Here is a 22,817-nt window from a genome sequence, read left to right on the forward strand (position 1 = left end):
TGTAGAAGACAATGCGACGATTTTTAATTTTTTGTTTTATCGGTTACAACTCTCACACACACATTATCAGACTTGAACCGAGATTATGATACAACGATACAACGTATTAAAAATATAGTTCCTATTCAAATTTTAGACACGCAAAATCTTATAACCAAATAGAAATACTAACAATCATATACGGATATTGAAACTTTAAAGTAGTTACAATTTGCATTTCTCTTACTCTTTTGGATAAGATTTAGTGAATACTCTTTCTCAACTCACACCTCTATAATTCTTTTTCAAGAAGCGAAAAATAGATTTCACTCCAATGTAGTATTCCTCTAAAAGTACAGAAGAATATTATTTTATACAAACTAACATTGTTTTTTCCTTTAAATTTTTAGAGCATCTTCAATGTAAAACTTCATTTTTTCTTCCAAAATGGAATAAAATTGCTTTAATCCTACTATATTTCTCACTCCATAATTGAGTGATGAATAAACAAAAAATAGATTACTCTATTTATGAAATAAATTTCATTATAGAGTGAGATATAGAGTTGGGTTGGAACATTCCTTACTCTATATTCAATTTTACTCTATTTTAGAGGAAAAAAATGGAGTGGTGATGAAAATACCCTTAGAAGTTGATTTCATGTTTTGTTCAATTGGATTTTTAAAATTATTACTGAAGTTAGCAAAAAAGTTAACCAACTTTTCAAGTTGCTTAAATTAGTATAACAAGAAGGCAAAGCTAGACAAAAGGTGTCTCAAATTATCTTTCAAATCCAAAATCCAAACTTAACAAGCAGCACAAAGCTAGTAGTCTGCATTCAGTTAACATGTCTCAAGAAAAGCCCATTTATTAAATCAGCCCAATAAAGTTAAGGCCCATCTTCTAAATCCCGCAAGGGTTTAAGCTCCTCTCTTCTTCTTCTTCTTCTTCCTATTCAGCAAAAGAAATATCTGATGAACGATACCATTTTCGTTTTCTAATTCGCATCTCGAATTTTCAAACCGGAGAAGATGAACTCTCTTCACCGTATCGTAGGATCGATCACCAGAGCAACGATCACGCACCCAATCTCCTCCAGGGTTCCGCACACCCTCCCTTCGATCCTCGCCGACTTCATGTCCACAACGCCCCGAAACGACGACGACGACAAATGGAACGACGCGTGGGAATCAGCTTGGCTCCCCGACGACCTCACCGACAAGACCCGAGCGCCGTGGGAGACGGACGTGAACTTCCCTTCCACGGAGGGGGAGATCGACGTGGAGGCGAAGGCGTTCGTGGAGGATATGAACGAGCACTGGGACGAGAGGAGAGGGAAGAGCGGGAAGGAGGAGAAGAAGAAAGAGAGGAGAGAGGTCGGAGGAGGAGGAGAGTCGCTGTATAGCGTGGAGACGATGAAGAAGGATTATAGGTTGAAGAAGCAGAGAGTTCACGCGTCCTTGTGGGTTAAGGAGATTGAGAAGATGGAGGAAGCTAAGTTGGGGGATGATTCTGGATCTGCTGGTGGTGGTGCTGATGATATCGATAGGCTTCTTGATAGCTGCTCTGAGTATGGATTCTTCTTTTTGCGCGCTAATGTTTACTTACTAGGTCTGTGATGTGGTTGAGATTCAAGATACAGAGATTGCTCTGAGGATTGACTTCTGGTGATTGCACAATGTGAAGAGCATCTTTATATAGAGATTGTTTATTGTGGATTCGAGTCTGGTGATTTAGGTTTATCTAACGATATGAACAAGATTGTGATTTGCTTGTCCATCTAGTATACAGATATTGCAATGAGGATTTGAATCCTGGTGATTTAGTTTTAGCTAAATCCCTGAACAAGATTGTGATCTTGTGAAGCATGTTTATTTAGTAGATTGCTTCAAGGAATCGAGTCCTGGTATTTATAGGTTTAGTTAAAGGTAAAGCTCCTGTATGTTGAATCTCAAACAAAGCATAGTGTTGTTTCATGAATTAGATAAGTCACAGACCTAGTAAGTGCAGTGAAGATAACGCGTTACTATGATTTGTTTGTCTTGAATCATCTTCAGTTATTAGGTCTGTGATTTAGCTAATTCACGAAACCATTCTGTGATTTAGTTGAGATTTTTACATGCATAGATTGCTCTGAGGATTCGAGTCGTGGTGATTCAGGTTTAGCTCTGGATAAGATTGTGACTTTCTTGTGCACAATGTGAATCATGTTCGTCTAGCATACATAGATTGCTCTGAGGAGGAATCGTGTCGTGTTGGTTTAGGGTTTAGCTAAATCCTTAAAGAAGATTGTGATATGCTCACGATCATCTACTGCATTGGGTTTAACTCAAAAACATTGCAGAGATTGTTTTTGGAATTTCTAATATCCTCACTTGCTTGTTATGTTTATATGAATTTGAATGTTTTTGAAGATCAGTGTGCTTCTTGGTGATGTTTTGATCTTTGAAATACTCAGGATTTTCGACTCGGTAGACCATGATTTCGACAAATTGGAAGTCTCAAGTGGGTCTGAATTAAAAAACAAGCCTGATGGTTGGGAATCAACAACAAAGGAACAAGATGGAAATCTCTGGGAAATGTCACAAAGAGAGGAAGACATTCTTCTCCAAGAATTTGATCGCCGCATTTCCTTCTGCAAATTTCAGGTACCACCCGCTAAAAAAATCCTTAATTTGATCCATCAAACATGTTATCATACCACTGCAACATATGTTATTCGACGTTAATTGATATGTGTATCTTTGATGTGTGCAGATAGCTAGTTTTATAAAGCAACACATATTCAGCAGGAGGAGACCAATTGATGGGTGGAGATATATGATCGAAGTGATTGGTCCAAATGCTAGAAAAGGCAAAGGTAGTGTTTCTAGGCTCCCTGCTTTGTCCGATGTGTCGACTCAACCCTTTAAGGAAGAAAGTGGCAGTCTCAGTACCTTCAAGCGTCGGTCGAACAGAGATTTGTGAGACTTAAGGAGGAGTGAATGACAAATGACAGTGGTTCTATAAGTGTCACAATGTTGTGAGATTGTTTACAGGGATCTACACATTATGTCACGTTAAAGACAATACGCTTTAGATCCTTAGTTTGCAGATATGAATCTGATGTTGTGAACTGAAGAGTTATAGTTATTTTATATGTATGATCTAAGTTTCATTTTTTTTTAGCACCTGAAAATGTACGATCTAAGTTATCTAAGATAGTTGCTCAAACAGCATTAGTCAATTTGAAAAGAAAAATATTGGAAAAAAACATAAATAAGCGAGAGTTGAAATCCAGCCAACAAGCCAATCAAACCATAGATAAAATTGTGAAAAAAGAATGGAGATGCGGGGTATCGATCCCCGTACCTCTCGCATGCTAAGCGAGCGCTCTACCATCTGAGCTACATCCCCATTTACTTTTGTTATTGCAACTGTTTATTAAAAATAACTAAAAACTCCTAAAGAAAATACGCTTACCTAAGCAAAACTTGGGGAGCTTTTTCATCTCTGTTAACGTTGAGCGAACTTTTGATTATATGAATTTTTCGCAACATAATTGAACGAATACGTTTCAGTTTTGATTAGATAAGAAGATTTTCGATATTTGATTTAATTTTATACAAGAAATAAACAATTCAAGAAAACTACAAGTTTTTTTTTTTTTGAATTATACAGAGGTATCCTGGCCTCACAGAAGTGATCCAGACTAGTTACGTGTTGCCACGTGTCGGTCCTCTATTCCTGGCGAAGCCGAAATGTTAATTCTCTAGTGGTCGAGATTCGAACCCAGGTAGCGGTACTCACAGCTGTAAGCCCTTTACCACTAGAGGTAGAAGCCCCGGTTTAAAAACTACAAGTTCAATTAGGCTGATTAAATTTAGGGAAAATTAGATAAATAAGACACTTTGAACTTGGATTTGTCACATTAAGATTTCTAGAAGATATTTTAGGAAAATAGGATTTTAGATCTTGTAAAATACTAAAGTACCCTTAATTTACCAATTATGTTGAATTTAAATTATAAATTATAATAATTTTCGTAATAAATTTTAATGTTAAAATTAAAATCTATAAAAATTAAAAAATAAAAAAAAACACTAAATGGGAAAAAAGGAGACGCGGGATGCCGCAAACCTAATTCCCCTTTCTCCTTGTCTTCTCCGTCGTAGACTCGTCGCTCTCCCACGGCGATTTAGGGTTCAACGGTGAGAAGCTCTGTTCTTCGTCGGTGTTTCATCAGCCCGTGGTCTCTACTCTCGTCTCCGTCACCATCCTTTTCGATCTCACTGAAGACACAACGGCTGCGAATCGTTCTTCCTCTTCGTCGGGTCAAATCGATTTTCGAAGTGTTCTTCCATCAATTCCGCCTCTCAATCTCACAATTATTCACAGAAGGTATTGGATTACATCTATAGATTCTCATATTAAACGAAATCGAAGTGTTCTTCCATTAAAGCTTGATTTTTTTTAAAATGATTTGGCGTGTTTCTTAAACTAATTTTGTTTCACGGATTGGTTAAACATCTTATACATTATTATTTGTGTGATGATATTGAAACCTTTACATGTTGAACTAATAATTTTGTCACGGTTTGTAGCTATGTCTGAGGAGCTACCGAAGAGGCTTTTTAAGGAGGGCGAGGAGCCCCGAGTTACTCAGATCAACAACAACTGCAGGATCGACTACATAATCCGAAAGTTCCAAGCGTGGCTGCCAAAGGAGTTGGATGTCGTGAAGAAAGACCCGGTTTTTCATCAGATTTTTAAGCTCCATGAGAATGGTCTTGGATACTCTGCGAGGGTGATACACATCTTCTTGTGTAGGGAGCTGGTGACTTTCTTACAGCACGAGCTATGGTTTGTCTTTGCGAGGAGACCGCTTCGATTCTCATTGCAAGAGTTCCACGCCGTTACCGGGTTTGAATGCGATACTCATATCTCGCTTGAGGAGTTTGAAGAGTGGAAATATGATGGTGGTTTCTGGAGCAAGGTTTTGAGGAGAAAAGATGGAACAATTACACTCTTCAACCTGTGGACTAAGGACAAGGAAGCTGTAAAGAAATGGAGGAATGCAGATCGCATACGTCTTATCTACTTGGCGATCATTCTTTGTGTGGTATTGGCGAGAGATGAGAAGGCTAATATCCCCCTAAAGTACATCGCGGTGGTCATGGATCTTGACAGAGTTCGAAGGTATCCTTGGAGAGTTGCTGCTTATGACCTTCTCTGCAAATCCATAGCCAAAAATTGTTCCCAACTGAAGGAAAAGACCACTAGATATGTCTTGGATGGCTTCTCATACGCCTTGCAGATTTGGGCAATGGAAGCGGTGCCAAAAATCGGGAAGCTTTGTGGAAAAAAGCTGGATAAGGGTTTCAAGGACGGTCCTAGATGCATAAACTGGATGGGAGCTGCGAAGGTGTCATATGAGGAGATCATTCGCTTGGAGGAGATTATTACACCCACGGTAATTTTATCTATTTATGACGACTCTTTCCGGTTTGAAATGAGTAGTTAGTATCTAAATGTATTTCCCTTTCTTGTGTAGGATGACATCTACCCATACATCTCATGGACAGGAAATTATGATGTTGTCAAAGCTCAGGCGTTTCACAGAGATGATGATGTGGAGGATGACAGAATCAAGGTTCTGATGGAGATGATAAAGAAGGGGCATGATTTTAGTGAGCATGTTTGGGAAACTGAAGAAAATGAAGTGATTTCTTTATCTCTCGATGACGAATCAGCTGTGAATGATGAAGCAAGCGTGAATGTTGAAGCAGCCGAGAGTGATGACGACTTTCAGACTCCGAAAGGATCAAAAAACGTTGGTTCTAGATCAAAGAGGGGTAAAAAGAGGCTTCCCGATCGTGATCGGGGTAAAAAGAGGCTTACCGATCTGAAGTTGTCAACCTTGTAAACCTGGAATCCTTTTGCCTTCACAATTCTCCTATCAATCTTTCTCTCCACCTTAGCGGTTAAAGGATTTAGATGCTTTGAGCTTAACAAGCGACGCTCATAGAACCATCGAGTCAACAGTTCTCTTATACTATCAAGCAAAGGAATAACCGGATATTCTCTAGGTATTCTAAGAACTGAATTTATAGACTCTGCAGGGTTCGTGGTCCTAATGTCATACCTGGAGCCAGGGAAGAGAGAACGAGCCCATTTGCGCACATCAGCCTCCCGTAGATATCTTCCAAGCTCAGGACTCATATCAAAAATTTCGGTGATACGTTCTTGAAATTCAGTGTATCTATATGCCCGTGAAGCCTTTTCCACCAACGCAGTCAATCCTTTTGTCTTGAAAAATGAGACCACATTGGTCAATAAGTGATGAATGCAAATTCCATGTGCTGATCGAGGGTAGACAGTCCCAATAGCTTTAGAAATAGACGCATTTCTATCTGAGACAAAAGCTAGGTCTTGACAATCAGCAATAACCACTTTCAACTGTCTGAAGAACCACCCCCATGAATCGTCATTCTCTGAATCAACAACCCCAAATGCAATCGGATACAAATTAGAGTTACCATCTACAGCAATAGAAACAAGAAGTGTCCCTTTGTATTTATTTTTCAGAAAAGTTCCGTCAACGACAATCAACCTTCGCATTGCATTGTAGAATCCTCTAACTGATTGCCCAAATGACATAAATAGATACATGAATCTTCCCTTCTCATTAGTTTCATAGTGAGTATGCGTACCAGGATTTGCTTCTTTAATCATATGCAAATATGCTGGTATTTTAGAGTAACTGCGATCTGGTATACCTCTAGCAGCTGCAATAGCAAACTCACGAGCTTCCCAAGCGTGCCAATAAGTAATCTCACAACTATGCTCCATTCTCATAAATTGAATGATGTCATTCGGTTTTGGGCCATCGTTTGCATCATCAAATCGATGTTGTATCAGAGTCCCAATTGTTCTTGCTGATGCTGTTTTTCCGAATTTTCTTTTCTTTGAAGGAGCACATGAATGTCTTCCATCACATTGGTTGATCATGAAATATGTAGACCCATCTATTCCTTCTGCACGCACAGTCCAGTTGCACAATGCATTCTTACATCGAATATACCACCATTTTCTCGTGGATTTGATAACAGTGTAATCGAAATTATTCTTCATCGCCAAAATTTCCATTGTTGCCTTCAGAACCCCTTTACTTGTGAAAATTTGATCCTTCTTCACGAAGTCTCCTCTCCAAGCTCGACCATCCTTATCACTGTCTCCATTGTTTTGACAAAGTTCAATGTTTTCACTCCTTAAAGGACCGCAACCATCTGCAGCGACATGATTCGTTCTTTTAACAAAAGACTCCTTTGACGGCTTGACAAACTATGCTCGATTTATCTCAGAAACTTCTTCATCCTCAACATTACTTGAATCACAAGGCTCCTTATTCAAATCGATATTGACTCGTTCCTTTTGATTTACACCAGAAACAGAGAACATCACACACAAGGTAGTAGACGATTCCCTCTTTGCATAGCCCACAAAATTAGACGCTTGCCGATCATTGGTGATAATAATAGGAGGATTTCCTTTTTGATTCAACAACGAATAACTGAACTCGGCATTAATGGCATTATGGTCCACCCCATAATCCTCACACACCATTATCTTGAGCTGCTTCAACGTAGTAGTAGTTGCTAATGTTACCATTCGACCACGCCTTTCTTTGTCTACCACGAAACTCCAGTCATCACCGCGACTACACATCCATTCACCCGATTTGACATAGATTAGAACCATGTTGTATTGATAGAGAAAAGAGAGATGATTATGTCGATGAAGAAGAGAGAAACACAAAGAATGACGACAAAAGATCGTGGGAGAAGGAGAAAAACGTGGGAGAAAATATTCTTGGAGATATTTAGGGAAGATTTAGTTTAGATTTAGGAAACATCTTTAACCGATTATGGAAGTTTCCATATTTTTCGGATTTCATGTAGAATGTATAACCTATGTAAGTCAGAACACAGTAGAGTAGATGTGAAACATATTCTTCCCTACGCGCCACATAAGGTAAAAGACAGACCATATCATGGCTCCAAATATAGATAGGGTATATCAACGCATGTGGCTACATGTCGTTATCAAGCTAAAGGTATAAGAAAGACATCTTTCTTGATTATAACGTAACGTAACCTAGCTTTGGTTAGAATATATAAGAAAAGATAGGTTACGTTGTATACCAAAGATATATCTATGTATAAACATTAGTAGCCGAATTCTAGACTAAGTAGATGACCAGAATGAATATTATAACTGTAGCTAGAAGATGAAATAAAATATGATTCATTTTAAAAAAAAACAATTTAAACATATATATTGTCATACTTATGTTTCCAATAGTTTTGATATTTTTTAACATTTTTAAAATTCAGTTTACTATTTTTTCTATTAAAAAAGGGTAAAATATGTCCAGAATTGTCCAAAATATCAGAAATCCTATTGTGACAAATAAAAGTTCAAAGTGTCCCATTTTTCCAATTTTCCCTTAAATTTATTCCTAAAGTTGAAGTGCTGTGATTACCATTAAGGAAAACAGTAATCACAAATGTATAAAGATATAGGCCTTAGTTATGGGCAGTTCACAGAATAACACAAACCCCCCAGGATGGGTCCTAAACCATAAGTGGCAACTGGTTCAGTCATAGCTGAATGAATTGTTAGTAAAATCAACAAGATTCTGCCTTGACTCATTCACAATTGCAATTCCATGTTTCATCTCCTTCAAAGCTAGACTAGAAGTAGAAAAGAGGCTAAAAGTAAAAACAAATATTGGTACTCCGAATAGTTTATGGACACAAACATATGTAGAAACCTATCTTTACTTAAATCAATCAAGCAGGAGGTGAATGAGGTGATGAGTCTACGCGGTGGTGGAATAGTTTTGTCAATGCTCGACGCTCACAATCCTGAAACGAAAACCAAGTTCAACAATCTCTTCAACGTTTACTTGCTCATGAAATTGAAACAGATGATACAATCTCTATTTATGTTTTTACCTTGAACATGTTTAGGCGTAACGGTCTATCTGGATTGAGTCTCTGAAGTTTAAGGTACGTGTATGCAAAACTCAACTGATCTCGTGATGTAAACCGGTCAACTTCATTGAACCAAAGACACGAGAAGAGGTTTGACATTGGTGTATGAGCCCTTACTATAAACGAACCTTCAGGCACATCTAACAAACACACACAAAAAGGGTTAACGTGATTGGTAAGAGAGAAGTGAATGAATGAATGAATGATTGATTAACTCACAACTTGGAAGAGGAGAGTTAGGATCTGAAGGGTCAAACTTCTTGAGTCCATCTGATCGGTAGAACATAAACTGTTCATCAATGGCAGTGTGATTATACTTGTTCAGCCGTTTGTTCTGTACCACCTCATCCCAAACACAATGTCTGTCATAATGGTTTGAGATAGCGAACTCTGACTTTGTTCTCCACAAGAAGAAGTCAATTATCAGCAGAGGATCTGTAGTAAGTCTCATCTTACTGTCTATCCAAATCGAATACCTGAAAGAAAAGCACAGGTAATGAAGATTGGCTCACTGATTCAAAGCGTTTCAGTAGCTTTGAGTACTAGTAAACTAACCTCACCTAGAAGAAGGAAAAAGGCGGTGTGACAGAAACTTTGGAACTTTCCCTGTCTTTCTCATGTCAGTGTAAGGCAAGTTGCTGACTACTACAGTTTTCCACAAACCAACAAAGCCTTGCTTGTCAGGAACATGCCCTTCACTAGCCAGTTTTGATAGTGTTTGCTCATCAAGAAACATCACAAAACAAACATTTTGCTTTGAGAACTCACTGATCTGAAGAGAACAAACAAAGCAAATGAGAGCTCTACATGAATACTATATGATAGGCATGAGAGCTTGACTAAAATCTCGCCAAAGTGAACCAAAAAAGTTCGGTCTGGTTGGGTATTCAGTTTTAAAATTTTTACCAAAACTAACCGAAGATTTTGGTTTCGATTATATTTTGGTGAAAAATTTAGGTACAGTTTGTTAAGTACGGATAATTTTGGTTAGTTTGGTTCAAAATTTTGGTTAATTCAATTAGTTCGGTCCAAAATTGGTTAACAAATTTGTTTCTTTTTTTTTTGAAAAAACAAACTAACCAATTTTGGAACCGAACAGAAAACCAAAGTTTTTTTATAAACCTGCCGAATCGAACCAAACTTGTCACCGAATTAACATAAATTTTGGTTCGGTTCATTTTTTGGCAGGTTCGGTTAAAAATCCCAGCCCTACTATGTGTTACTAAAAGGATAAAGTTGAAACCTTTTTGGTTGCAGGTCTTCTTAGAAAATCAGAGCTTCCAAAAATGCAAGAAGACACAGACACTACACAGTTCTTCATATAAGCTCTATCCTTTTCGCTCAAATCAAATCCAGCACGTTGATGTAATCCATTAGTTCCTTTGACAAAACCACAGTGAATTGTCTGGTTTATCGCAGAGTAAGACCTCTCTCTTTCCTTGAGTGTTTGGTGTCCTCCAAACCTAGGCTTATCACATGTCTCTGTCTCTACAAAGCCTAAGGAAAAGGGCTTGGAATCTAAATACTCCTGAGGCTCAAGTATGTGATTAACAGACTCAGCAAGTGGAACTTCACAAGGCAAATCTGCAAACATATAAGCTTACATCAAGAAACAAAACTGAAACTAAGTAGAGATTCAAAAAGATCTATATATACGTTTGTTTCTCTTCTTGCTTCCTGGTGGTTTTTGGATGTGGGATGAGTTTAATCCCATATCACGCTCCGATGACGTGAAGAGATGCGTTTTCAAGTGATCTACATTTGAATCAAAATCCAGTTTAACATAATAGCTTTTTAGCACAAATCCATAACACAAGAAAATAGTTTGCTTACGGTTTCGCTCGGAATGAGGTAACAACTCAGAACCTAAACACCAAATCCATACCAATAAAAGAGTGTTTAGTTAATTAATGAAATACTCTTATCAAACTTGTTCTCTTAAACATTAAAGCTTTACCATGAAAGAGAAGTTTATGGCCAGAGAAGACGCAAGAGAAGAAGAAAAGCGATACGAAGAAGAAGAACAAGTGTGAGAGCTTCAACTTCCCTATCCTACCGCCAAACTTTTTTCCTCTTCTAAGAAGTAGAAATGAATTATCATTCTGACCAGAAGGGTTCTGGTAAGAAGAAGAAGAAGCAACCGTGCTTCTTCTCTCCGGTAACATTATCACCTGAAGAAGATTCATACCAATCAAGAATTTAACATGTCTGAGCTAGAGATGCAAGAAACCAAATCCATTCCAAAAACATGTGATTTATCCGTTCTTGATTACTCAGACAAGAACAAGAAACGCACAGAACACAATGCGACATGAATTTTCAGACAAGATCCAAGATTCAGATTTGTAAGAATCTCTCTCGCACAAAATCAAAAAAACTTTTCGAGAAGCAAAGACCAGATTCGAAAGAGAGAAGAGGAAAAGCTATTACCTGAATCGAAGATCTCTCTAGCTCACCGCCATGGGAAGACGCTGAGAGTGTGTATTAATTGTTCTTTTATTACAGTTAATGTCCAATTGTTGAAAAATAGGTTAATTAACTTATTAAATTGATTAATAATATCTTCGAAGAGGTCTTGTTATTTGTCCCACATCGGTAGAGCATGACTAGTTCATTCTCAAGGCGTGTGTATATAAGAGAAGCTTGATGGACTAGGCAAATCATACCTTTCTCGGCCTTTTGGCTAAGATCAAGTGTAGTATCTGTTCTTATCAGTTTAATATCTGATATGTGGGCCATCGGCCCACACGATATTAACTCTATTTTTTTAGGGAGAAAGCCCGTTAAGATAGCTTGCTATCTGGGTCTTCACGAGTCGCCCCTGCGTTGCACTATTGCACGGGCCTGGCTCATCCCGCCAATTCTCTAGTTTAATTTTGGGTCCCTCATCTTTTAAGAAATTAATTTGTAACCCGGTAATCGGATTGTACTTTTTTCTCATGTAAGTGGTTAACTAATCGAGTTGGGCTAACTGGTATGTTATCTTATAATGGTGTAGTTGGGCCTAAATGATGTTTAGCTTACTGGGCCTCTTTTGGCTAAGATTATAATCAGTTTAATCTCTGGAATCAATTTAAGAGTCGTCTATGCACTTGAATTTGTGAAAGTCCAACTTTTCCTTTAATCATTAGTTTAATCAGAAATTAATTATGAAACTTCCTTTTGAGACTCAGTACTGTAATCAAAATCTAGACCGAGAGATAACATTGCACATTTGGTTCCATACGTTACGTGTTTTAAATGTCTGGAGATACCGATTGCATATCAGATGTCCCTGTTATAAGGCATCAGAGATGCCAATTTCAGAATATCATATATGCTGGGCCCACTGTGAATATTTGAAGCATTATTTGTATATCAGAGATTCTAATAATTGTGATGGAGAGATTTTGATGTTCAATTTCTCTTATATTAGATTCTATGATCTTATTATCATTAGTTTATGTAATACGCAAATTTTTACATAAACTATAATCTGTGAAAATAAATTGTATTAATGTTGGACCAAGCTCGTTACTTTAAAGCTTGGATTAGGCTAATTACTTTAAAACTAAAGCTCATATAACTCCCAAAACTAAAGCTAATCCTCGGAGAAACAACTATAATAGCATTTTGTAAACTAAATGGATTGGTACAAAGTTGCCATATACAAAACATACAGCATGCAACATTCAGATATGCATTGATAATAACAAAAGAAAATCAAATCGTTGTTCATCCTTTAGTTCTTACAAGCATATATATGCATACACCGATGAATCTACTAATGTAATTACAGAGATTAGTATCAATTAGGTAAGGAAAAACAATTGTTGTCAATCACACTAGTTAGCGACCACACAAGACTCTTCTCTCTATAGTCTATACGCAAGAGTCTTCTGCTTCTCATGTGTCTCTATGGGAACAGCTTTCAGTTCACCTCCAGAAAGTGAATGTTTCACCACAAAACTCTGAAGGAAGTAAGATAAGAACTTCTCTCAGACATTCTCTGTCATGTGGGATCCAATTTTCCGTACCCACTTGCCTTATAAAAGTAGGTGGGCGCTTTAAAGCATGGCCAACCAATCAATAAAAATGAGTACAAAACGTCTTCTTGCTTTTGCTGTTCTTTTCTTCTCCACATATGGAGACTGAGTAGTTAGGTCATAATGTGATTCTAAAATTTACTTTAATATTTTATAGCCTCAATTATTTTCCTTGAGAAGGATACAATGCTTATCTTCATCAACATCTGCATAAATTTTTTGATCAAATTACCCATACTGTATTAGCTTTGATGTCTTGTTTTTTTTTTATCCATGATGTTTCTTGAAATCTTACTGTTTTGAATAAAACCGAATCAGGTACCGAAGAAAGCAGGAACATCTAGAAAGTAAACAGGATTGGGGCAAATACCAATTTTAGAGTTTGTAAGTTGATTATGTCAATGAATAATTTACAATCTTTTAGACACATATTTATTCAACTTCAAAACCAGATATTTATTTTCTTTTTAGAAAATCAGCTAAAAATGCTTTTTTTTTCCTTAATCTTAAAAGGAATATTGGTCTTTTACTGGTGGACTGAAATTTAAATCATTTTCAGAATCAACACTTACCTCTAGAGAAGGTTTAATGGAGTGTGGATAAGATCACTTTGGGTTAATTTCAGTCTTTCCCATAATGAGTTGGCTACAAAGACATACATCTTCTTTGCATTTATTCTCTTAGCAAGGCCCTTTGGTTCTTAAGTTTCACTCACATCACTTCATACCTATATTCAAAGAAACAGTTATGGGTTTTTGTCTGCTTTGCCTTTATCACAGACAAACAATGGCCTTTAGGGTCATGATCTTTGGATATATTAGGTAAAATGACACTTTCATTATTTAAGTTTCCTCATTAATAGCTCTTTCTGACAAACGTTTGATTTATAACCCTTTGAAGCTAATTGACAAAACTTTTTTCTCTCTAAAAAATATAACAAAACGTGGTGGAGCCAATGTTTTATAATTGTCTAATCATTTTTGCTGCATTCCGGATCTGTGTTTTTAACTTGATTAAAATGCTGTTTTTTTGACTTTCTAACCAAATTCCACTTTTTGAGTTTTCTTTTGTGATCAAGAACACGACAAGACATTACATAAGTTTTACAATTTTACTGAAAATTTTCTTCGTGTTTCCAAACTCTTAGGTTTAGTAGTCTCCATTGGGAATCTTGGAACATAACTTGGGGATGTCTTGTTCTTGTTCTTGTTCATGCTACTTCTTCTCTCTGAATCACCAGACACCATAACAGACTTATAACCCTTGCAGCTCAACAAGAAACCACCACTTCTGCTGCCGCTATTCGTTTTCCGAATCTGCGGTGCATTTTTGGTAGGGACCCGAGGAATATGAGAAGAGCGGTTTCTTCTTACAGGGCTTGTTGCACATTCTGACATAACCGAGAAACCTGCTGCACTTTCCGTCACTACGCTCCACTCTATGCTTACTTCGCTCGGAGCATAATCACTTACTTGCCTTGTAAGAAAAGGCTTTGGTTTACCTGTAAGATTGTCTATCTCGAACAGATCCGAGCTAGAATCACTCCCTTCACTTCTTGATTCCCATGGAGGAATTGTGTGTTTCTTCTCGATATTTACAGGAGATCCAAACACTTCAGGAGACTTCCTATGTACCAACTCTTCTTGCTTCTGAATCTTGATCGGTTCTGTGCTCAGATTCACTGAAGAACTCAACTGATTCTCGATCTTGCTCCTAGTGGAAGCAGAGATATCTTGATCAGAGCTTCTCTTAACCGAGATCTTATCATCCACATCAGAACAGCATTTACACCTAAGGTTTGAGAGAAAGCTCTTCTTATTGTTGTTCACCTTTTGAATCTGACCACTATTAGTCTTCTTGTCTTGCAAGGAACCGTTGCAGCTATTCACCAGTTTGTTCTTAAGCAACAAGCTCTGACTATTCCAGCTTGATTCAGTACAGACACTCGCCGTTCCAGTAGATTTCTTCTCTGTCTGCTTCATTTCAACGACAAACCGCTCAACTTCGGGTTTTGTCAGAGACAGAACACTAGAACTCTGGTCTGAGTCCATGTCTCCACTGAAGTACTTCTCAGCTCCAAACACACCAATCTCTGGTTCTTCAGGAGCTTTCTTAACCACCTTCTTCTCATCTCCAAGCTCGTGATCATCTTCAGGATTGTTGTTAATGATTAGGGGTTTGCACGGTTCCATGAGCGTCTTGGTTGTGACAACAGCTTCTTCCTTGCTTCTCAAGCAAGAAGAAGAAGGAGAAGAAGAGACAGGGACATTGAGGCTGGGATAGTTGTTGTCCTTGGTGAAATCAAAAGATATCTTTGGTGTTGAAGCAGATGATGATATTAAGGTCACCATTTTTTTTAATAGGGTTGCTTTGATTATCTTCTTCTTTTCTCTTTGCTGGTGTGTGAATTAGATTAGAGTATAAATAAGGAAACATGACAAAGTGTTGAAAGCTGGTTTCTATGAAGCTTAAGTGTTAATGATCACTGTGACTGGGTTCCACTTTGAGACACTGGCCAGTTGTTTGTATGTGAACTGAATAGAAAAATACTGTTCTTGGATAAATGTCTGTCAATTATATTAAATACTATAACGATAGTGTAATACCGTGACCGCTAAATAAATGATATATTATTATAATAACTACGGAATTAATTTGAAAATGACTAAAAGTGACTTATAATAAGATCATTTTTACAAAAAAACATTATTACTAACGTTTATCCTGAAAAATAAAATCATTAGATTTTTTTTAGAAAATTACACTTTACATTTTACATTTTACAAAGAGTGACGATATATCCATCCATGTCGACTACTAGTCTCCTGCGTAATTATCTAAAATGGATGCATGTATCGTAACTCAGCAGACAGACATCTTTGACGTATAATATTGACCCAGCCGACACAACATAATGGACGGCTATACTCCAAACGCAGTTTAACTATATATAACCATAATTAACGACTGGACCTGCCTGATAACCACGATATACTTTTACGCATCTTTCGAACTCTATATACATGTTAGGCTGACAAGATTTCGGACACACATGTTAGGGGATTGAGTTGAAAAGCGAATCTAGATTAACTTGGATTTAGTTTTTAGGTTTTCGTTTAAGAAAACTAAAATATATTAAATTAAAAGATTATGCTAGTGGTTGAAATTCACTTAAGAGGAACAAAAATACAAAACAAGAAGCACGAGGGATGTGTGTATTTTGTTGCATGGGGGAGATATTGACAAAGACCATCGAGTTGGGTTTTCTTAAATTATAATATACGCTCAATAATTTTTGTGTAATATTGTATATTAGAAAATTCATTTGGATCATATCTTGTAAGATTCTAAATACCAGATAACTATAAATAAATGTATTAAAGTGTAATTTTCTTCAGAACATTACGATATCAGATTTTAATAAATTGCCAATCATGGAAACTGTGTTATGTACTAATTTATAAAATATGCTAGAGTTGTATTATAAATGGTAGAAATGTTAAGCTTGGCCCCACAGTTTACGTGTTTGATTCTCATCCTCAAAGACAAGCTACTTCTCTCCATTCCGACAAAAATACTACTCCCTCCGGATACAATATAAGATGTTTTGAGATATAATTAATGCATTTATTTTAAAATTTTAAATATAAATTAAAAAGTAAAATTATAAGTGATGAAACTTTATTGATATAATCAAAAAGTAACAATTAAAATAATGTATTTATTATTTTTAATATATGTGTAAAACCTTAAACATTTTATATTTAAATCCAGAAGGAGTTTATATATCATTTTTTAAAGTATTGTCGTTTCTAGATCAACATCGCTTTTTTGGTCTTTCTTGCCGGTTATTGAAGTTCTGACCTCTGCATTTTGCTTGTATTATTCACTATAGAAAGAGTCCGTCATCATCAAATTTTTGGTGACTTTCTATCAAATGAGTTCACAAGGTGTTTGTTTACTTTTTCTTTTTGGTAAAATGGTGTTTGCTTACTTTGAAGCTCAGTATGACCTTTTTCTCTGTCGAATCGCGTTTATAGGCCTTAGTTTAGGTTCTAACTTCCACTTGTTTATGTTTAGGTGTTGTGTTTCTCTTTGTTAAAACTTAAAACTTTTGTTTTTGGGAAAACTTTATCTTTCATAAAACTTTTATTTTCGCCGGAAATATTATTGGAGCCATCTCTTTGTACTGTCAGATTTGTATTTCAAATGTATTTTTTCAAGGTTAAAAGGGAAAATTTTCAGTGTGAAAAAATAGTATTTTTAACTGGAAGATATAATATTGTTTTATGTCTGGATTAGTATTGTGTTTAAGTTCATCTTAATGAAATTTTGAAATCGCTATAAGGATATCGAAAATCGCATGTAGTTTTAGTATTCTGATCACATATGTTAACTATAAGTACGAGCAATATGTAATAGTCGTCACACAATCGAGTTAGATATTTTAAATGTTTGGAATGTAACATCCACCACAATAATTTACAAAAAAAAAAAAAATCTTTGATACTATTCAAGAAAAAGAATTAATCTCATTTGTTTACAAATTGTTTAAACAATCAACCACTACAAACAAATGTCTCAAGTCAACCCACAATTACTCTGGATAATGAAAAATATATTTAAAATATTTATTTAAATAAAAATAAAAAATATATTTATATTTTAAATAAAAAGATATGAAAATATTTTATTCAGATACAATTTTAGAGAAAATACAGAAATATCTATTTAATTTGTTTGTCTTAGAATAATTTGATTAATTCAAATGTTTATAAGAAAATAGTAATTTAAATAATTTTCTAAACGTGGTCCAAAATAAAAAAATTACACATGAATTAAGTCGTGACTTCTGTTTTAATAGTAAAGATACTCATTTAAATATTGTTTTCTTGCTATTTGTTAAATTTTACTTTATTGTTTAAAACTATATATATATATATATATATAATTTAGTCAAAAAACCTATATATCTTATATATTAAAACAAAAGTCACAACTTTGATTCATGTGCGATTTTTTTTAAAAAAATGGATCTAATAGACTTATTCCTAGTAAATCTTATATATTAAAACACAAGTCACAACCTTGATTCATGTGTGATTTTTTTTTTTTAAATGAACCTAATAGATCTGTTCCTAGAAAATCTTGTTACATTTAATCTCTAATCTTATCATTTAAATTTTGGGTCTAACAGAAATTTTTATTGGGCTATCAATAATTGGATTTAAACAATAGATGATCTATTGGATTTATAGATAGTATAAATTAAATAGATATAATTTAATGTTGTAATATTATACCTCCATATGTTAATCATTTAAATATTTGTTGATGTTAACTTTTAAGATTATAAATATTTTTTGAAATAACAAAAATCATATTATCTAACAATGATTAATATTTACTATCTTAAACCAATGAAAACAAATTTAAAACTATATAGTTTATTTTAAAAACTAAACAAAAACTAAATGTTTAATTATTTGCTAGATAATATAAATCTATGAAGCGAAAAGTTTAATTTTTTAAAAACTTTCTAAATTTGTGAAATGTTACATTATCTTTGAATATGACAATAAAACAATATTTTACTAATCTTTATATATATAGTTACGATTTTAATAATAAAATAATAATCCGAAAATATATATATAGAAGAAGATACAAATACATGTGAAAGTTTGAAATAATCTATTCAATTAAAAAATATACTGTAAACTTATTATATTTTAAAAGTTGATAGACACATATATATTATAATATATACCAATTTAAAATTGAAAACAAAATGTTTATATAACAATAAATGAAAATAAAAACCTTTGTGGTTGCGCGGATCGAGATCTAGTATATAATTAAATACCAATAGAAGCTGTTATAAGATATTTTTTGGGTCTCTAATTGTTAATGTTACTCTAACGGACATGTTTTATGATAAAAGGTCTAAGACATTAGTGATACTTGTTATGTCACATGGTTTTGGGTATACTTGTTATGTCACATCTCTCTTCTATGTAAACATTAATCTCAAATAACATTGAGAAGGAAAAATATTCTAAAGTAACCTTCGTAAATTCTTCAAATTCTCTTTTAGCCTTTTCATTTTTTTTTAAAAGATGGAATACCCAAAACCATGTACCTTGTATACTTATAAGCAAGAAGAATCAGACGAGTTCTTCTTCATATTATTGTTGTGTAGATGTAGAACTTGTGTAAATGTTATAGGTTGACCGTTGACCCACCAATGCAAAATGCGTACCCAAAGCTGCAGCTTCCGGTTTAATACGGTTCTGTTAAGTCAATACCCGTGATTTAGTTTAATCCGGTTCGGTATAAGTTTTGCAACATCACGAGTCAGGCTTATCGTTATCGTCTCCTTTAATCCCAATGAGAAGCTCACATTCAGAGCTTTAATGGCGATATCTTCACCTTCGTTGGTATCATCATTCCCTCACAGAGAAACCATCTCTAACCCTTTAAAACCCGACACTTCGAATCCACCAAACCCGATTCTTCAAATCTCCAAATGCACTTCCCTAAGAGAGCTGATGCAGATACACGCTTACGCCATCAAATCTCACCTCTACAACCAGAAAGATCATTCCTTTATCACAAAGCTGATAAATTTCTGCACTGAAACTCCCACGACGTCTTCGATGGCTTACGCACGCCACCTGTTCGACGTAATGCCTGAACCAGACATCGTTAGATTTAACTCCATTGCTCGTGGGTATTCTCGTTCGTTGAATCCTCTTGTGTCTTTCGCTCTCTTCGTTGACGTCTTAGAAGGTGGGATGTTGCCTGATCACTACACGTTCCCGTCTCTTCTCAAAGCTTGCGCAGCTGCAAAAGGGGTTGAAGAAGGTAGACAGTTGCATTGTCTTTCGATGAAGCTAGGGATTGATGATGATGTCTATGTTTGCCCTTCGCTTATCAATATGTACACCGAGTGTGAAGACGTGGACGCTGCTAGACGCGTGTTTGATCGGATCCTTGAACCGTGCGTTGTCTCTTACAACGCGATGATAACTGGCTACGCGAGGAGGAACAGACCGAACGAGGCGTTATCCTTGTTCCGTGAGATGCAAGGTAAGAGCTTGAAGGTGAATGAGATCACCCTTTTGAGTGTTCTGTCTTCTTGCTCGCTTTTGGGGTCGTTAGGTTTAGGGAAGTGGATACATGAGTATGCGAAGAAACACGGGTTCTGTGAGTATGTGAAAGTAAACACGGCTTTGATCGATATGTTTGCTAAATGCGGTAGCTTGGATGATGCCGTGTCTCTGTTTGAGAAGATGAGGGATAAGGATACACCAGCTTGGTCGGCGATGATTGTAGCTTACGCGAATCACGGGGAAGCGGAGAAGTCTATGTTGATGTTTGAGAGGATGAGATCTGAGAGTGTTCAGCCTGACGAGATCACATTTCTCGGTCTGTTAAACGCTTGCAGTCACAGAGGTTTAGTTGAAGAAGGGCGTGAGTACTTCTCAAGGATGGTTAACGAGTTCAGGATTGTTCCGAGTATTAAACATTACGGTTCTATGGTGGATCTTCTCGGTAGAGCTGGACATTTAGATGATGCGTATAGATTCATTGATACACTTCCGATAAGCCCAACGCCATTGTTATGGAGGATTCTCTTGTCGTCTTGTAGCAGCCATAACGATTTGAAGCTAGCTGAGAAGGTTAGCGAAAGGATCTTTGAGATGGATGACTCACACGGTGGTGATTACGTGATCTTATCAAACCTATACGCGAGAAACAAGAAATGGGAAGATGTGGAATCTTTGAGAAAGGTGATGAAAGATCGAAGAGCGGTGAAAGTCCCAGGGTGCAGCTCCTTAGAGGTGAAGAACGTGGTTCATGAGTTTTTCTCAGGGGATGGTGTGAAGTCTAATACACACACAAAGCTTCACAGAGCACTAGATGAGATGGTGAAAGAGCTAAAGCTTGCAGGGTATGTTCCTGATACATCAGTGGTGGTTCATGCGGATATGGATGACTATGAGAAGGAGATTACGCTTAGGTATCACAGCGAAAAGCTTGCGATTGCGTTTGGAGTGTTGAATACTCCTCCAGGGACAACGATTCGGGTTGTTAAGAATCTGAGGGTGTGTAGAGATTGCCACAATGCAGCTAAGTTAATCTCTGTTGTGTTTGGTAGGAGAGTTGTTCTTAGAGATGTTCAGAGGTTTCATCATTTTGAAGATGGTAAATGTTCTTGTGGTGATTTTTGGTGATGCCCATACGCAGAAACAAACAGAATGTACAATTCTTGTTGTTTGTAACATGTATTTTTAAATCTAATGTACAAGGAATGGTGGAAGTGTTCGAGTTACTTTTTGGACTTTTATGCTTTGTAATAGCAAGTTAGTAAGTCATCATATTTATGTGGAAGTATTATAGTACAATATATATACTCAACACTATCTTTTTTTTAACAATATAAGGGTACAGTTGGATTGACGGTCACGGTTCTACATATATGACTTCATTGGACATTCTCTCTCATTAGTACACTATCATAACAAACGGCTTTGCGCATTGTAAAAAAATTTATAAGCTTTTACATCCCTTATAATCTACACACAAAAAAATAGCATACTCATGCGAAAAAATTCTGGAATTGGTGTAAAAATATTTGAACCTTTAACCACTAGACCAAAAACTTCTACAACTTTTATATTGAGAGAATTTTGACATGCATCAAAAGACTTCGGCAATTTTTGTGGTTGTTATCAATCATCATCATCTTTTTATTGATCACTCTTCCACTACTTACATCACCTATAGCCTCAATGTCCCTCTTCTTGTGTGTGTGAATAGATGCTAGTTTTGTATTTTGAACAAAAAAAAAAAAAGATGCTAGTTTTGTTAAATCATTTTCTCTATATAGTGCAACTTTAAATTATTTTCCTTTTCATTTGTTTATAGAAGTAATGAAAGTAAACAATTCGTTGACTTAGTGACTACAAGTCATCAACTTAACACATCACATCAATAACAACAAGGAATCATATACATTACTAGTGACATGGGGAGTTTCAAATATGTCGGCAACGACCCGGGACCAATAATATACTGTGTGTGAAGCTAAGTTGTACTCCCTCCGTTTCAATATAGATGATGTTTTAGGTGATTGTTTTTGTTTCACAATAAATGATGTTTTTACATATCTATGTAATTTTAACTTTCTCAAAAACTGTGTAGCCAATCAAATTTTAACTAATTGTGTTTATAATTAAATAAATTAGTTTTAAATTATATTTTAATCATTTTTTGTTTAAAAATAATAATGTCTTAATATGTGTGTAAAGTACTAAAACTTCATCTATTATGAAACAAAGGGAGTATTATTTTTCAAACTGAGTTGTTTTATTTTGGAAAATAGGCTAGATAAATTTAGAATTTTAGGTAAGTAAGTAACAATGTGTTTTGTAATTAGAGCACGATTAATGGGGTTACTAGGATGGGTTAGTACTTCGTAAACTTTGACATGAACGTAATTTTGTGCTTTTATAAGGGGATGGATATACCAAAGTTTAAAACATTGAATAATAATATAGAGTTTGTTTGTTCGTATGACGAAAATGACAATTTATCTGATAAACTGAACTTTATATGAAACAAAATAACATGCTAGTTTACAAAAAAAAAAAAATGCTAGCAAATAATTATATGCGTTTACAATATTTAATATCATAAGAATACAATCATCGAAAACGTGATTCAACCCATAAAACGTGCTTCCTTGTTTTCCTCTCTATTATCATCG

The 22,817-nt window shown here is 35.6% G+C and overlaps 5 protein-coding genes and 2 non-coding genes across 7 annotated transcripts; 4 read left to right on the top strand and 3 right to left on the bottom strand.

The window, feature by feature from the left end:
* The first annotated feature begins 651 nt into the window (after window positions 1-651).
* On the top strand, window positions 652-3,176 carry LOC103853971. Its single transcript, XM_009130864.3, has 3 exons — window positions 652-1,549; window positions 2,438-2,627; window positions 2,737-3,176. The coding sequence occupies exons 1-3, from the start codon at window positions 1,011-1,013 to the stop codon at window positions 2,944-2,946; spliced, it is 939 nt and encodes a 312-aa protein (XP_009129112.1). The 5' UTR covers window positions 652-1,010; the 3' UTR covers window positions 2,947-3,176.
* Window positions 3,177-3,302: 126 nt separating this feature from the next.
* Window positions 3,303-3,375, bottom strand: TRNAA-AGC. The gene has a single exon. It is a non-coding gene; the product is annotated as a tRNA-Ala (tRNA).
* Window positions 3,376-4,564: 1,189 nt separating this feature from the next.
* Window positions 4,565-5,884, top strand: LOC117132005. Its single transcript, XM_033285290.1, has 2 exons — window positions 4,565-5,431; window positions 5,513-5,884. Exons 1-2 carry the CDS (start codon window positions 4,565-4,567, stop codon window positions 5,882-5,884), a joined length of 1,239 nt encoding a protein of 412 aa, XP_033141181.1.
* A 2,718-nt stretch (window positions 5,885-8,602) lies between these two features.
* On the bottom strand, window positions 8,603-11,629 carry LOC103853969. Its single transcript, XM_009130861.3, has 9 exons — window positions 11,448-11,629; window positions 10,975-11,188; window positions 10,851-10,883; window positions 10,674-10,772; window positions 10,261-10,601; window positions 9,578-9,789; window positions 9,237-9,493; window positions 8,979-9,157; window positions 8,603-8,888 (listed from the first exon to the last, which is right to left on the bottom strand). Exons 2-9 carry the CDS (start codon window positions 11,180-11,182, stop codon window positions 8,814-8,816), a joined length of 1,404 nt encoding a protein of 467 aa, XP_009129109.1. The 5' UTR covers window positions 11,183-11,188; window positions 11,448-11,629; the 3' UTR covers window positions 8,603-8,813.
* Window positions 11,630-11,679: 50 nt separating this feature from the next.
* LOC117132349 lies at window positions 11,680-11,875 on the top strand. The gene has a single exon (XR_004455899.1). It is a non-coding gene; the product is annotated as a U2 spliceosomal RNA (small nuclear RNA).
* A 2,116-nt stretch (window positions 11,876-13,991) lies between these two features.
* Window positions 13,992-17,868, bottom strand: LOC103853968 (protein PHYTOCHROME KINASE SUBSTRATE 1). Its single transcript, XM_009130859.3, has one exon. The coding sequence runs from the start codon at window positions 15,391-15,393 to the stop codon at window positions 14,146-14,148; it is 1,248 nt and encodes a 415-aa protein (XP_009129107.1). The 5' UTR covers window positions 15,394-17,868; the 3' UTR covers window positions 13,992-14,145.
* A 1,086-nt stretch (window positions 17,869-18,954) lies between these two features.
* On the top strand, window positions 18,955-21,483 carry LOC103853967 (pentatricopeptide repeat-containing protein At2g02980, chloroplastic). Its single transcript, XM_009130858.3, has one exon. It carries the CDS (start codon window positions 19,459-19,461, stop codon window positions 21,280-21,282), a length of 1,824 nt encoding a protein of 607 aa, XP_009129106.1. The 5' UTR covers window positions 18,955-19,458; the 3' UTR covers window positions 21,283-21,483.
* Window positions 21,484-22,817: the final 1,334 nt, after the last annotated feature.

This window comes from Brassica rapa, chromosome A02 (assembly GCF_000309985.2).
Source record: "Brassica rapa cultivar Chiifu-401-42 chromosome A02, CAAS_Brap_v3.01, whole genome shotgun sequence".
Classification (NCBI taxonomy): Eukaryota; Viridiplantae; Streptophyta; class Magnoliopsida; order Brassicales; family Brassicaceae; genus Brassica; species Brassica rapa.